Here is a 14988-nt window from a genome sequence, read left to right on the forward strand (position 1 = left end):
CTGTGCAGAGGAAGAAGAAACCTAAATTTGTTAAACAGCTAGCTATCCAGTCTCTGACACATGCTATGACCCCACTAAGCACTAACACCACTAATACACCACACTATTAGAATGTAAATAGTGCCCCATCCCTCGTGTCACGAGATGCAGATGCATACCACAATCCAAGAATGGCACATCTTCCAGGGTTTGAGTTATCTGGTCTTGATTCTAGAACAGACTATACTGCTACAAACATAGATCAATTTGTGCATGTGATTTCTTCTCCACCTCAAGATACAAAAAAAAAAAATCATATTTGTATGTCTTTCCTACAGTCTTGGGATTTCAACTTCAAAATCCACAAAGAACACATACACAAATACAAAATCACATGTTCTTCTTGAGAATGAGCAGGAACTTGCTGGCACTGGGCAATCAAAACCCAAATACAAAATGACCACAATGACAATCTTCTGCAATATTACAAAGAATGGTTTAGGTTCCTGGGGTCACATTATTTTGAAACAGTTTATTACAGAGGACAATCTGTACCTTTACATAAGCATAGTCTCACTGAGTAATTTTTCCACAAAAAAAGAAAAAAAATACCTCAGGAGCAAATTTTAGTCTCCACCACTTAGCAGAAATGCAATCCCCAGAAGCTTTAAAATGTGAAGGTCAAAAAATATTAGGGTTTGGATAAATCCATGGTCAGTTGGTTCTTGTAGTGAAGATACATAGCTACTTGCTTAAGTTTAAGAGTTTGTATTTCTATTATTTTTTATACAGAAAAAAAGTTAAAATTTGTTTTCTTAGTACTCATTCAAAACATTTTTCCCTAAATTCCCAGATTGTCTGCTTACATTGGGCAGCGAAAAATCCACTAATTGAATTAGATTATGTAGTTTTCAAGGGAAAATATGTTATGCAAAACATTCAAGAAGATGTTTAACATGAATACTAAAATCCATTTTTTGTTTCTTTTTATGAGAAGCACATAGAATTAGCAGACAATGGCAGTAATTCATAGCTACAATGACAAAACATCTGGTTTGCATGGGATAGTCCCAGTTTACAATTGTTTTCCTGGCATAACAATTAATAGTGTCCTCTTTAACTCTCACAGAATTGGACAATAAGTTATCCAATCACACTATAGTTGTGAAGCAAGTTATACCTAATCTAGGTGTTTTTCCCCCAAAACATAGGTAACCTATACTAATTAAAAAGGGAATAGGTAATGTCTACCAATTTCCTGCTAAAAGTACCTTCTACTTGCTTTATAAACTTCTATTAGAATAAAAAAATTATCGTTCAGTATTTTGAGTGAAAAAAGAAAATTATGATTGGACATCATCAAGACCTACCCTGAAAGAAGATAATAATAGAAGAACAAGTATGTCATGTCTTCAGAAGCTTAGCATAAGGGTGAGAACACCTCCACTCCCACAGCTAACGGTAAAATGCCCCAAATCACAAAGAAAGCAGTGCCTTCTGGAGCCACTAAGTTGTTCGGTCAATGAAATTCAAAGGGTAGGCTGAACGCAGACACTATCTGCATTTCACGGAGAATAAAGGGACAGGAAATTCTCTGATGGATCTCAGCCCTTATTGAAATATTTACAGTTCATTGCAACTAAAAGCACCAAAATATGCTCTGGACCAAAGCATTACTTATGTTAACTTTTCTCCTGCAAATTCCTCTACCCTTCTCCATTCTACCCTCTGCACCAAGACACTGACCTGCACCAACCATACCAACAGACAGAAGCAAATGATCTCTGTTTCCCATTGGGTTTGGTCAATGGGGACTTCCATCAAGAAATCAGAGACAAGGAAGAGAGTGAGGTCAGGGTATTTATTCCTCTCTTTCTCTGAAAAACCACTTTGGACTGGATCTTCCCCTTTATCAACAGTCACTGCTTCTTGTAGAAAGCTGATTCTATGCCACTTTCTTTCAGGATGCCAGTACCTGCTCTCTTTCTTCATACACTTGGGCCTAGAGATAAGAACATCTCTGCAGCTACTAACTCCAGCTTACTGATATATTTTATAGTCTCTTAAAAGATTTTTTTGCACCTATATACATATAATATGTTAATGTACAAATTTCCCCTGAATTACCATTTTAAGATTGCTACCTCTTTTCCATAGAGACTCTGACATGTCCACAATCTATAACCTTTCAGAGTGTGTAACTATCTTGGCTGTACAGTGGAAAGAGCACTGGGCTAGGAATCAGAAAGCTTAGTTTCAATCTCCAACTCTAACTCTGACTCCACCAGTGTTTCATCTATGCTTAAACTCTCTAGAGCTCAGTTATTCTCGAGTGGATAATAGAAAGATTAGAGATGAGGAGAGCCAGGCAGATAAGATTATCTTTAAAATCTCTTAGCCATACCATTATATACAAAATTTGAAAATACTAAGTGAAGGTTAAGGATCTGAAGCTTCTCTACATTATATGGAAATCCTACTATGATGAAGATACAATTCTCTCCTTTATTCGAGAAGAATAAATGGGTGGATCTGGGTAGAACACAGGTTTGGTATTCTTAGATCAAAAGACCTCAGTGTCTACCAATTTTAGAATGAAGATCAGGAGAAAATCCTAATTTGTCTAAAAGATTCCCCAAAGGTAAGAGAAACAAGGAAGCTGTGATAGGAACCGACAAAACTGGCATAAAGGAGGACAGATCAACTTGAGGTAATGAAAAAGTAAAATCTCCCAGAATTCCAGGAGAATACAGGGATTCAGTAATTAACTCTTCCCTTTAGCACAAACATTGGATATGCTAAAAACTATAACAGACATGTAAAAAAAATTCCAAATATGTTTTTCTTTCAGAGCTACAAGCAGGAAATGTGGTAAAAGCTGAGATAAGGAAGGGAGGTCAAAATTCAAACACATCTTCCCCTCCCGCCCCCACTCCCCCATATTCTCTTACATATTCTCCTGCCTAAAGCAGACTTCACACTCTCCCCTCTCTGGAGTTATAATTGTGAAATGTCTACTGAGGAACATGAGTTACAGAAGAGAGGACTGAAAATATGTTGATTCAGTATTTCAAAAGCACCTTTGATAAACAGATAAATGAGGTTTCAGTGATTAAAAATGGAAGGTTTATAAAGCAAGCAGGGATAAATAATGCTGCAGACACCTAGTTTTTTCTAACTTTCATAAGACTGTATTATTTTTCATGAAATATATCTGTGACAGTGGTATCCTTTCCTTGGAGAGGTCTCATTCTTTTTAGTCCTTCAGTATGTTGAGATTCTTGCCCTAACTGTAATAAAATAGAAAATATGCCTACTCATAGTACCTGACATATAATAAGCAATCAATAAATGTTACTTACAGTACTACCATCCTTTTTCCTACGTCTAGTTGCCATATGGAGAGTGTCTGTGTCTGTGTTGCAATGTGAGAAGTCTGTAAAACTGTCAAAACACTGGTGCAACATGGTTTCCAGAGGGCCTGAGTCAGCACTTACAGCAGCTGTATCTTCCAAAAGTGAACACAGTATTTCCCATCCTACATGCTCCTCTTATAGTCTGACCTCCCCTACCGTGGTGAAGCCTTAAACTTAAGTCCACATCTGTAACTATCTCAACTAGTAACTAGTTGCTATGTGACTTCCAAGGCTAGTTACTAAAAATGTCATGTGACACACCTTGTCCTGTGTCAGTTGCTCTTGGAACTGCCACACTATGAGGAGGCTGAAACTAGGCCACACAGAGAAACCAGATGGAGAGGTTATTGTGGAGTTCCAGCCCACAGCCAGCTATGGTTCCTGGCAAAACCCAGGATCAATGGGCATCTCTTTCAATGAAGGGGCCTTCAAGTGATTCCAGACCCTAGTAAGTCATCCCATGAGAGTGGAGAGAAAGAGAGAAGAAGGTCTAACAGAAGAATTTCATAATTACCTGAAACAAGGAAAGTTAACTGGCAATTTTAAGATGTTTCCACTACTGTTGCCTGGCAGGGAGGGAATTTAGACATTAGATCAATAAAAATAGATGATGATGATGATGATGATGATGATGATGAAGAAGAAGAAGAAGAAGAAGAAGAAGAAGAAGAAGAAGAAGAAGAAGAAACTCTACATTTTCTTTGTCCATCTGAATTGTATTTTAAGTAAATTTGTGATTTTACTACGACCATTATTATGACGAAGTGTTCTCCACAAATTCACCTTCAATGTAACTCAAATTTCCCAATTTGAGCCCCCAAATTTTATGTGACAAGATGTTCTATTGAGTTGTTTGATAATTTTCCAGTATTTTTCCTGATATAAGAAGGAAACATTTTCTCCATGTCTCCCTACCTCCACCCCAAAACAGTCAGATCTTTACAGATCTAAGACTACTCTTATCAGCATGTCCCCTCTCCCCACCACCAAGAAGAGGTCAGAGTCCATTAAGGATTCCATTTTCCAAGGGGAACACTAAACAAAATTCCCATCCAGTCCCTCATGAATATTAGACCCATGAAAAATTATGCTAGAGTTGTTTCACATGGTTGAGGTAAAGAAAATGGAGAATGAGAGATTTCCTGAGATCGGGAAAACTGGTAGTTTCCCATAATGGTGTGGTCTTATGTGGTTCACCCTAGCTGCCATCTTGGGAGTCACTGGACTGGGAGGTCCATGCCTGTGGGAGTTAGATACCAAATGCCATGCGTGTGAATGCAATAGTTTTGCATTCTGTGCCCAGCCCATGATTAGTGGAGATTACATTTAAGAAAGACATCTTTGAGCATTCCCAGAGCACAGCACAAAGCAAGGCATCAGCAAAAGTAACAATGGCAGTTATGAGTCAGTCATTCCTTTTGTTTTCTGGCATTAGGTAACCTAAGAATTCTTATTGGTTCCAACCAAAGCAGGAAAAAAAAAAGTACCAACTGATACTTTTCTTCCCATTTGTTCTAAAGTGTATGTCTAAAGCAATAGCCTAAAGCAATACCATACTACTTCATGCTGAAGAAGTCAGGAAAACATGGTAATTTTAAATTTATAACTAAGATTCTGCTTAGGATCAACAAACACGAGGTGAAGGAAAATAATAGAATTTATCAGGAAATAGAGATCACACTACCTCTGTCTCTGGGGTTTTCATAAGGATTGTATGAAATATGGAATATCATATTACTTTCCTATTGCTGCCATAACAAATTGCCACAAAGTTGGAGTCTTAATTAACACAAATTTATAATTCTGTGGCACAGACTTTTGATAAGATCCTCACTAGGTTAAAATTTAGGGTGTGGCAAGGTGTATTCCTTTCTGGAGGCTCTAAGGGAGAATCCATTTCCTTTTCCAGCTCTAGATGCTGCCTACATTCCATTACACAGAGCTCATCCAGATAACCTAGGATAATGTCCCCATTTTAAGGTCAGCTGATTAGCAACCTTAATTTCCCTTGGCCATGTAGTTTAACATATTCACAGGTTTTAGGGATTAGGATGTGGACATCTATGAGGGTCACATTCTGCAGACCATAAATGTGAATTGCCTGGCCCAATACCCAGCAAATGCTAAGCAACAAATAAACACTAGTTCTCTTTTCCACTTAGTCTCTGTTCAGGCTGCCTTAATAAATACCCCAGGTTTCAGTGGTATTAAACCACTTTAAGGGCATCTGGGAAGCTCAGTCAGTTAAGCCTCTAACTCTTGGCTTCAGCTCAGGTTGTGATCTCACAGCTCATGAGTTCGAGCTGTGCATCGGGCTCTGTGCTGACAGTGCAGAGCCTGCTTGGGATTCTCTTTCTCTCCCTCTCTCTCCACGACACCCACCCCCCACCCCCCATGCATGCTCTCTCTCTCTCACTCTTAAAATAAATAAATAAAAACTTAAAAAAAAAACACTTTATTGGTTTAATAAGTAAATACCATGTTTAAATAATTAAGTACCACTTATTTATGGTATTATTCTGGCTTAAACAACAGAAATTTATTTCTCACAGTTCTGGAGGCTGGGAAGCCCAAGATCAAGGTGCCAGCAGATTTGTTCTCTGGTGAGAGCACCCTTCCTGGCTTCTATATAGCCTCTTTGTCCACACATACTTTTCTTCTGAGGAAAGAAAGGATAAGCTCTCTGGTATCTTTTCTTATAAGGACACTAATCCTATCAGATTAGAGCCCCAACTCCATGAACTCATTTAATTTCTTTCCTTAGAGGCACCATCTCCAAACAGCTACACTGGGGGTTAGAGCTTCAACATATAAACTTTGAGGAGACACATTCAATTCATAACACTTTCTCACCTAACAACCCACACTATCTCCTTCAAATTTTGCCGCGACCATCCCCAATATGCCTACTCAATCTTACCTACTGAACAATTCACATACTTGTCATATAGGTATGCCCAATGAATTTCAATACATTTATTGGAACTATTCAATAGTTTTAATCATATTTGCTATGGACTACCAAAATGTGTCTCCGTCCGCTCTCTCTGTGCTTTTAACTCATGTAGTCAACCACTTTCTAGACATCTGTATTTGTATGTTTCATAGGCTCCTCAAACTCCACATGTATTATTTAGACACATTAACTCAACCCTCCCTCAAGTCCAAAAAAAAATCCTCCTCATCTAGTGTTCTTCATCCCAAGATATGGTACCTTCTTATTTGGTAGTCATTCAAATCGTAAACTCAGGGGTTATCTGACCACTTCCTCTAATTATCCATATCAAGTGAATCAGCAAATCTGACATATTTATCTCCAAATAACTCTTGATCCCAGTCCTTCCCATGTTCCATCTTGCCTCCACTAAACCACAGCCTGTTAACTAGCCTCTCTATATTCACTTTTGCCTCCTCCATTCCTTTCTATTCAAAACAGCCCAAAATAATCAGTCTCCTACCTAAAGTTTACTGTTGTTCTCTATGTGGTATATAAGTTCCTCCATGCTTATGCTCCTTTCTACCTCCTTGGTCTTCTCCAACAGTCTTTAAATTTCAGTGTAGAGTTTTCTCAGTCTCCAATATTTCTCAGTCTCCAATTTTATCATTTCCCCTCATACACATTGTTTCCTCCACCTGGAATAATCTCTCCCCTTCCTCATTAGTCTGGCTAAAGTCTATTTATCTCAAAAGTCACTGCTTAACCTCTAGTGCTTTAAAAAGGACTTACCTGACTCCAAAATTAAGTTATTTTGCAGTAACATCTATGGCTGTTGGGAAGAAAAATCTTTTCCTTTACTCTCTTAGGTTTATTTCTCAGAGGCCTGCAAATTAAAATGACAAAAGACAGATTAACAAGGAAAGAGACAAATTTAATCACATACCCATGGGACTTCATACAAAAATGTGTTTCAACAGATGGGTAGAACAGATGGCTTATACACCATCTTAATAGGAGAAGAGGAGGAGGAGAAAGGCACTCATGGGAAAATACTTCTAGGAAGGAAAAATGGGCTCTTACGAAATAGATGGGATATATAACAGTTTTGTGGCAATGCCTGCTTAGCCTGTTTAACATTGGAATGCTGACTTCTAGTCTCCAGTGATAAGTCCATCTTGTCAGTTCCTCTCCCAGGGGAAGGGGTTTATGACAATTGAGTTCTTTTGAATCCTTCTGGGAGGCTCTGCTTTTAGGAAGTTCCAAGATTTCAGGAATTGAATGCCTCTGCTCAAAGTAATTTTTATGCCACAGAGGTGTATTCTGGACCCCTTCAAAGCATACAGCATTTTCCTTTCTTACCTCACTGCACAACCATTTCTTTTGCCTTTATCTTCTCAAGACGGTAAGCAAATGAAAGATGGTGCCACACTTGTCGTGTTCAGTGAGTATCCCTAGCACCTTTAAATCAGTGAAAATATGTAAATGAACTGGATGTCCCCTAGTGAACCTAGTGTCCCCTGCACCCTATTGGATAAAGGCAGTAAATAATGACAATCCTTTAAGAAAGGCAGGGGCAGTTTTATATTTATGTATTTCAAACTGGTGTCAGGCTGTTTTCAAGATGTAGCTACCAAAAAACCCAAAATATGAACTCATTTCATTTCTTTCAAGACTTTCAGGAGAAAACGCATCGATCCACAGGTTCTTTTACTGTGTCAACAGATGTTTACTATCCACGGCCTAATTGGACGCAAATTCCGGATTTAATCATGGGAAATAAGAAAGTAGAAAGTAAAACCTATTTCCTCACATGTTTGGTGTAGGTAAGGAAACCCGCGAGCCTTTTGCTCCCTCTCCTTCCAGAGGTACAAAAATAGAGGACTGCGGGCACACCAAAGAAGACTTCACCTGAGCCAACTTCCTGATAACAGATGTCGTCCTCCCTGACGTCACCGGAAACAGCTACTTGTGACGCTCCAATAGCCCTCCCTCTCGCGCTGGGCGCCGGAAGCAAAACGGAAGTGGACGTGCACTAGCTTCCGGGCCCGGACGCCATTTCTAGCGGTTGCAGGTTCTCACGAGTTCTAGTCTGCTGGGACAATGAGCTATGACTACCATCATAGCTGGGGCCGCGATGGCGGGCCCCGCAGCTCCGGCGGGGGCCACGGGGGAAGCTATGGAGGGGGCCATGGAGGGGGCCATGGAGGGAACCGAGGCTCTGGAGGCGGCGGCGGCGGCGGCGGAGGAGGAGGTGGTCGAGGCGGCCGAGGCCGACATCCCGGGCACCTGAAAGGCCGCGAAATTGGCTTGTGGTACGCGAAGAAACAGGGTCAGAAGAACAAGGAAGCGGAGAGGCAGGAGGTAAATCTGAAACTCGATAGTGGAGAGGGATGAGGCAGGACAGGCTTTTTCCCTTCCGCCGCCCCTAACCTTTTCGTTTTTTGTTCCTTGACTCATGCATGTGCTGTGTGAAATGAAAATCAAGTGTGCAAAGGTATTATGCTACAACTTCCGGTAGCGGATATTATGTAGTTTAACATTAGCCATGCTCATCTGACCTGGAGCAGTTAGGATTTGTTCAGGCTGGATGTATATTTTGCTTTAAGGACGTGAGAACTGTGAACAAAACAAATGTTAAGTTCACGTCCTATCCGAAGTTAACTTCATTGGGGTATCACTGTGTTAGTATCCCTGGCCACCCTTTCCCTTAGGAAAATTTTGGTCATTTATTTAAGTTCTTTGCCCAAAGAGTTCGAAAATAGCGGTCTTCTTGATTCATACAAGTTTGCGCGGAATAAAAGCTGTCAAGTACTATTTTGAATGTAGATCGCTCAGAAGAATAGCCTAGCTTTCATATTTAGCATTAAAAAATAGCCACAAACCCAGGTTTTCTGTTTTTATGTTGGGCTGGGGAGGTTTCTGATGAGTAGCAGCTCCTCTTTGAGAAGGAAACGTGGGATCCTAGAAATAGGAGACGTTTCAAGAGATTAGTCTCTTAGCGTTGGTGATTGCCCGGCCCATTCGGTTTGTAGCTTGAAGATCTGTAGTAAGGAAAGCATTAAAGTTCGCTGAGTGGCTTATTTTAGTTTAGTTTTTTTTTTTGTTTGTTTGTTTGTTTTTAATTAAACAGAAGCTTTCTTACTATAAGCCTGAGAACAACTTTTTAGTAACTTCATTAAAAGCACCTTTCATGTTAGGTACTGAATTATGTAATTAAGTTCTCATTTAGGCTTCTGCTTTTAAATTATTCCATTTCTTTATTTTTCTTTTATCCGTGTCATTTTCATCAAAATGATTTTTTGGCACTATCCATTTATCTTCACACCTTATCACCTTCTCTTTAAAAAATATATATATACGTACATGTTTGTCAGCCCAAAATTAACTTGTTCATTGAGAAGACTTTTTTTTTTTAAATGAAGGGGAGCACATCTAAGTCATCTTGACATTGCAAGGATAATTGGCTGATTGCTATAAAAGGATGTGCACAGTAACTAGAAAAGTTACTCTTTATCAAGTTTTATTTAGCTCACATTATGGCTGTTGCCCTGGGGAATCTAAAGAAATATGATACTGAGAAATATGATATTGGTTGGGAAAATATGCGAACAGATGAAAAAATTAATCAGGAAAAATTGCTCATTATTTCCACCTGAAGCTAGTTGTGTTATGGATCATTCTGAATGGAATTCTGGATTTCTACCCCTTCCCAAACCTTCATTTTAGTAAATGTTACTACCATTTATTCACTTGCAACTCCCAAACAGGATTTATCTTTAATATTTCTCTTTGATTTCAGCAAATCTGCCTGCTCTTTTTATAATATATCCCAAATGCAACGACTTGTCTCCACAGCAGTTACCATAGATCAAGCCACTATTTTGTTCAGTGTTCTTGGCCTCCTAACTAGTCTTCTGGCTCCCACCCCTGCTCTCCACTGAGTCTGTCCTTTGTAGAACCACTCACAGTACTTTCAAAAGCAAAAAGTAGATTGCCTCATTCTCTAGCTCACAATTTGGGATTGGAAGCCAGGTCACATCTGTCTAAGTTGAATATATTTCAGTTGCATTCTAACATGTTTTACAGGAATCTTGGCAATATAGCTTCAATATACTACTAGGTTTCCCTCTGTGTACTTAACTCTCTGAGCCCATGTTCCCAATCTGATGTAATTGTAGCTTTTGTAAATATACTTCTATTTTTGCTTTGTATTACGATTCTTCTACCATTCTCTCTAAAATGCATCTCCGTCTTCTCTATCTCAATAGGACCATTTTTCAATGATCCAATGATTGGCTCATCCTACCTTTTTTTTTTTTTTTTTGACCACCTTCAGCCATATATGATTGCTTCCCAATTTCCCTAACTTTTAATTTTTAGGTAATCCCTATGTTTACAAAGTTACCACATTCTAGCAATGTGCTCTTTTTCTTTCAATTCTCATTTTTTTAAATTAATGATTGATATGTTTGAGACACTATCTTAAGCACTGTATTAATAGGGTGTAGGCCCTACCTTAAAGAAATTGTGGTGTAAGGGGCTGTTACAGGGATAGTTTACAATGTTAAAATATTAAAAGGAGAATGTGGATTATCATCTAACTCAGACTAGGAAGATTGTAGATTTTCCAGAGGAAATAACTCTTAATGTGAAACTTGGAAGATAGCGAAGTGTGTATGTTTGGAATTGGGGGATTTGGAAAGGGATTCTCAGGCAGAGGCAGCAGCACGTGCCACAACTTAGAGGTCAAGAGGAACATGTTCAAGGAACTGAAAGAATAAGAGCATGGGTGTTGGAGTGTGGTGAGATGAAGGCAGAGCAGTGGCTTTCAAACGTGTTGACAGTTTCCCACAGGAAGAAATACATGTTAATTTGCAGCCTAGTGTACAGGTATGTATAACTGAACAAAAAGTTTCATAAAATGATAATTATCCGTACATTGCTCTGAGTGTGGTGTTGGTATCTTTTTTGCTCTTTTTTTTTAATTGATACTGATAATGATTCTTTAATTTTATAAGCAACGATCTGAAAAGCCTGGTACTAGAAAAATAAGCAGCGCCTTGAAATTCATTGACTTTCCCCTAGGAACTCCTGTAAGCCATTAAAGCACTTGAAACAAAATAAATTATTGAGTATGTGTTTAAATTCATTTTCATACCAGTATAGAGAATGAACTGAAAAGAGGCAGTTCTGGGACAGGGAGACCAGTTAAGTAGCCTTTGCAGTAATTAAGGTGAGAAATGATAGCTTAAATTAGGACATGAAGATGGATGGAAGAAAGTGGACAGATTAAAGCAATTTAGGAGATTCAAAAGTGATTTTATCTGGGAGGGAAGGGTAAAGCAAGTATGTATTAATAAATGGCATGTTTATGACTATATAAGAAACAGGCTTGATGGAGGAAGATAGACTCAGTTTAAGGACCCTGAGTTTGATGTTGTAGGGCATAAAAGTGAGGATTTCAGGGAGGTAGGAGGCCCTGTGGATCTGATGCCTAGAGAAATCTAGATTGGCAGTTCGTGGTCCTATGGATAGTAGGTCCTATGGATAGTGAATGGAGAAGACAAGTGGGTGCAGGCCTAAATTCTATAGATCATTGTTTTTCAGACTTGAAAGTCTTGGCACCTTTTTAAAATGTGGGACGAGGGTGGAGTGAGAGATTCTATTTTCCTGACAGAATCCCAAATGGTGTCAGTGTTGCTAGTTTGGAGATCACTAGGGTTCAGTGTAGAGTAAAAAAATTTAAGGGTTGCAGTAAGAGAAGTTTCATAGATTCTTATCTAGGAAGGAACAGCCAGAGAAGAGGAAAATAAGGTGGATGTTGTTTTGGAATCCAGGAGCAGTGGTGAAGGCAGTAAAGGGTGTATGAAAAAAGGAAAGTAATCAAATAGTGGCAAATGCTACAGAGATGTCAAGTAAGGTAAGAACTCAGAATGTCTATTGGATTTAGCAACAAGGTCCTTGGCAACTTTAATGAGAGCCCTTTCTGTGGAGTGGTGGAGGTAAAAGCCAGATTGCAGGGGACTGACTAGTGAAGGAGAGGTGAAGAAATGGAGAACTTTTCAATCAGTTTTACTGTGAAGAGGAGAAAGAAAAATAGGGCAGTATCTGATAGGGTTGGGTGGATTCAAAAGAGGATTTTGTGTTGTAGAAGAGATTTGGGAGGCCTAGGTGGCTCAGTCTGTTAAGTGACCAACTCTGATTTCCTCTCAGATCATGATCTCATGGCTCCTGAGACCCAGTCCGGCTCCAAACAGACAGTGTGGAGCCTGCTTGGGATTCTCTCCCTCCCTCTCTTGTCTGCCCCCACTCCTGATGTGCACACACTCTTTCTCTGTCTCACAAAATAAATAAATAAACGTTTTTTCTTTTTAAGGTAAAGAAATTTGACTCTATTCCTGTTCATGTACTGATGGTAGGGAGTCAGTGGAGAGGAAACGTTTATCAGGTAGATTAAATTATGCTGCAGTAGTAAACAGCCTCCAAATCATAGGGAGCTATAACAACAAAGGTTGTTTTTCTACTCAAATTACTGGACCATTGGGAGTTAGGTTGAGAGTTCTCCTTATGAGAATGGTTCACAGAGCTCCACCCATCTGAAAAGTAGCTGGTTTTGGTGGCGGCTGGAGGGAATACAGTAAAGTGCCCTGATTCTTAAGAGACTCCTGTTTACATTTCTCTGGCCAGTAAGTCACATGGTCATGCTTACGTCATGGGTGGGAAAATGTACTTCTACCATATACCTGGAAAGAGGCAAACCAGAATATTGATCAGTAGGCTAATGACTACCAGAGAGAGATTTAGGAAAGGAATGTAAATCTCAATAGAAGGATTAGCCCTGAGGAGGTGAAAGGAATTGGACTGCAGAGTTTAGTGGAGAGATCAACCTTAAGCAGGAAAATGGCCTCCCAATTCCATTAACAGGAAGGAAGAGAACAAAGGATAGATTCTGATACAGGTGGACTTGGGTTCAGTGGTAATCAGTTGAGGACTTTTCCATTTGTTTTTGTTTTCTTTGTGAAATGTTGAGGGTGAACAGGAAGGTGGTAATGGTTTAAAATAGTTGCACACAATTAGAAGCTAATAAACGTAGACAATTTGCTGGATGTCACTGTGGATCTTCTTTGCCAGGAATTTATGACTAAAAGCAAGGATATTTGAGGTTGTCCAAAAAAGGGGAAAACAATAAAAAAAATTAAATGCCATGATAAAATAAAATAGTCATGACACCCAAAACATGATTGAGATTCTCCATGCTTGAGGGGCGAGGTAGAGTGAAGGGTGATACCACTGGTAGAAGATTAGGAGGAGGTAACCTACCAAAAAAAAAGGTTAGATCCGTGTTTGGAATTTTGGCACTCCTAAAATCTCCACTGCCCATAGCCTCTGGAGCCTCATTGTGGGAGAACCTTGTGAAAAACAATTTATAGGAGGTATAAGTTGTGTTTTTATTAAAAAGTATAAATTATTGGGCGCACCTGAGTGGCTCAGTCAGTTAAACATCCCACTTTGGCTCAGGTCATTATCTCACAGTTGATGGGTTTGAGTCCTGCATCAGGCTCTGCCCTGAATGACTCAGAGGATGGAGCCTGCTTTGGATTCTGTCTCTCCCTCTTTCTCCATCCCTTCCCCCGCTTGTACTTTGTCTCTCTCTCAAAAATAGGTAAACATTAAAAAAAAAAAAAAAAAAAGTATAAATTATGTTTTCAGGGGCTTTTCATTTTTCAGTCATCCTGCCTTTTTTGTGAATATCTAAAACTCATACAGCAAGGTGAGAAGAACTTTTGTTCTGCTAGTAGAGATAAAAAAAAAACTTCAAAATATAAGGTTTTGTTTGGTTGAAGAAATGTTATTCTGTGACTTTCAATTGGAAATAAATCATTCTTCAGAGAAGTGCTTAATCTGTCCCATTTTGAAAGTGAGCAGAAGAAACAGTGCCTTTGGGTGGTTGAGGTGTTGGGAAAAATTAAGGAAACTTTGCTTGATAATGACTTTATGTCTTGGGGTTCCTTCCTAGAGTAGTCTTTAATCATTAAAATGTCTTGTAGTTTCTAACTGCCAAGAAAAAACTCGATGACCATTTCATGTAGGTATACAAAGCAATAAATGTTAACATGTGCTGAGGACATTACAGAATTCAAAGTATAGGGCAGAAATGTTCCAATAATGAAACTCTGTGTTGGGTGTTCCCAAGACCACTCAGGTTCCGTAATTTACTAGAAGGAATTGCAGAACTCTGAAGAGCTGACATATGCAATGTTTTGGGGTTTTTTACAGCAGATCTTTACAGATTAAAATCATCACAGGTAAAAAAGATGCATAGAGCAGTCTAGGAGAAACCAGGTACAAGCTCCTAGTCTTGGTGGAGACTACACACCCTATACTATGAAGAGATACATTAGTCTGATATATAAACCATTTTAATGAGATTTTCATGCTGTATAGTTAAAAAAAAATGATGGGCTTTAGTACCTGTCAATAAACAGATTTTGCTCTAACCTGTGCTTCCTTATGGCTTTCCTATCAGCCAGAGTTTGGACTTGTTAATTGTATAAGCATAATGATTGTTTTAGTAAACTTTTCAGTTAAGTTGCAGAAGTCTTCTGGAATTTCCCAGAGATCTGCTTGTATTCTTTTTGTGTATTTCTTTAAAGA

At 39.0% G+C, this 14988-nt stretch overlaps 1 protein-coding gene and 1 long non-coding RNA gene across 4 annotated transcripts in view; one reads left to right on the plus strand and one right to left on the minus strand.

Moving 5' to 3' along the window:
- Positions 1 to 8267, minus strand: part of LOC109261488 (uncharacterized) — a 353953-nt gene extending 345686 nt beyond the window's left edge. For 2 of the 3 annotated variants that reach the window (XR_008422552.1, XR_002077404.2), the window contains exons 1-3: positions 8144 to 8267; positions 7693 to 7791; positions 7123 to 7216 (exon numbers count right to left, since the gene is read on the minus strand). This is a non-coding gene — a long non-coding RNA (uncharacterized LOC109261488). The remainder of the gene's footprint in view (positions 1 to 7122; positions 7217 to 7692; positions 7792 to 8143) is intronic. The other variant, XR_002077410.2, reaches the window with a different exon arrangement.
- A 101-nt stretch (positions 8268 to 8368) lies between these two features.
- DHX36 (DEAH-box helicase 36) overlaps positions 8369 to 14988 on the plus strand; it is a 50512-nt gene continuing 43892 nt past the window's right edge. Inside the window, exon 1 of the mRNA XM_019440020.2 lies at positions 8369 to 8694. Coding sequence (XP_019295565.2) covers positions 8434 to 8694 — 261 coding nt within the window. The 5' untranslated portion in view covers positions 8369 to 8433. The remainder of the gene's footprint in view (positions 8695 to 14988) is intronic.

Source organism: Panthera pardus, unplaced genomic scaffold (assembly GCF_024362965.1).
Source record: "Panthera pardus isolate Hobbes unplaced genomic scaffold, ASM2436296v1 HiC_scaffold_16, whole genome shotgun sequence".
Taxonomy (NCBI): Eukaryota; Metazoa; Chordata; class Mammalia; order Carnivora; family Felidae; genus Panthera; species Panthera pardus.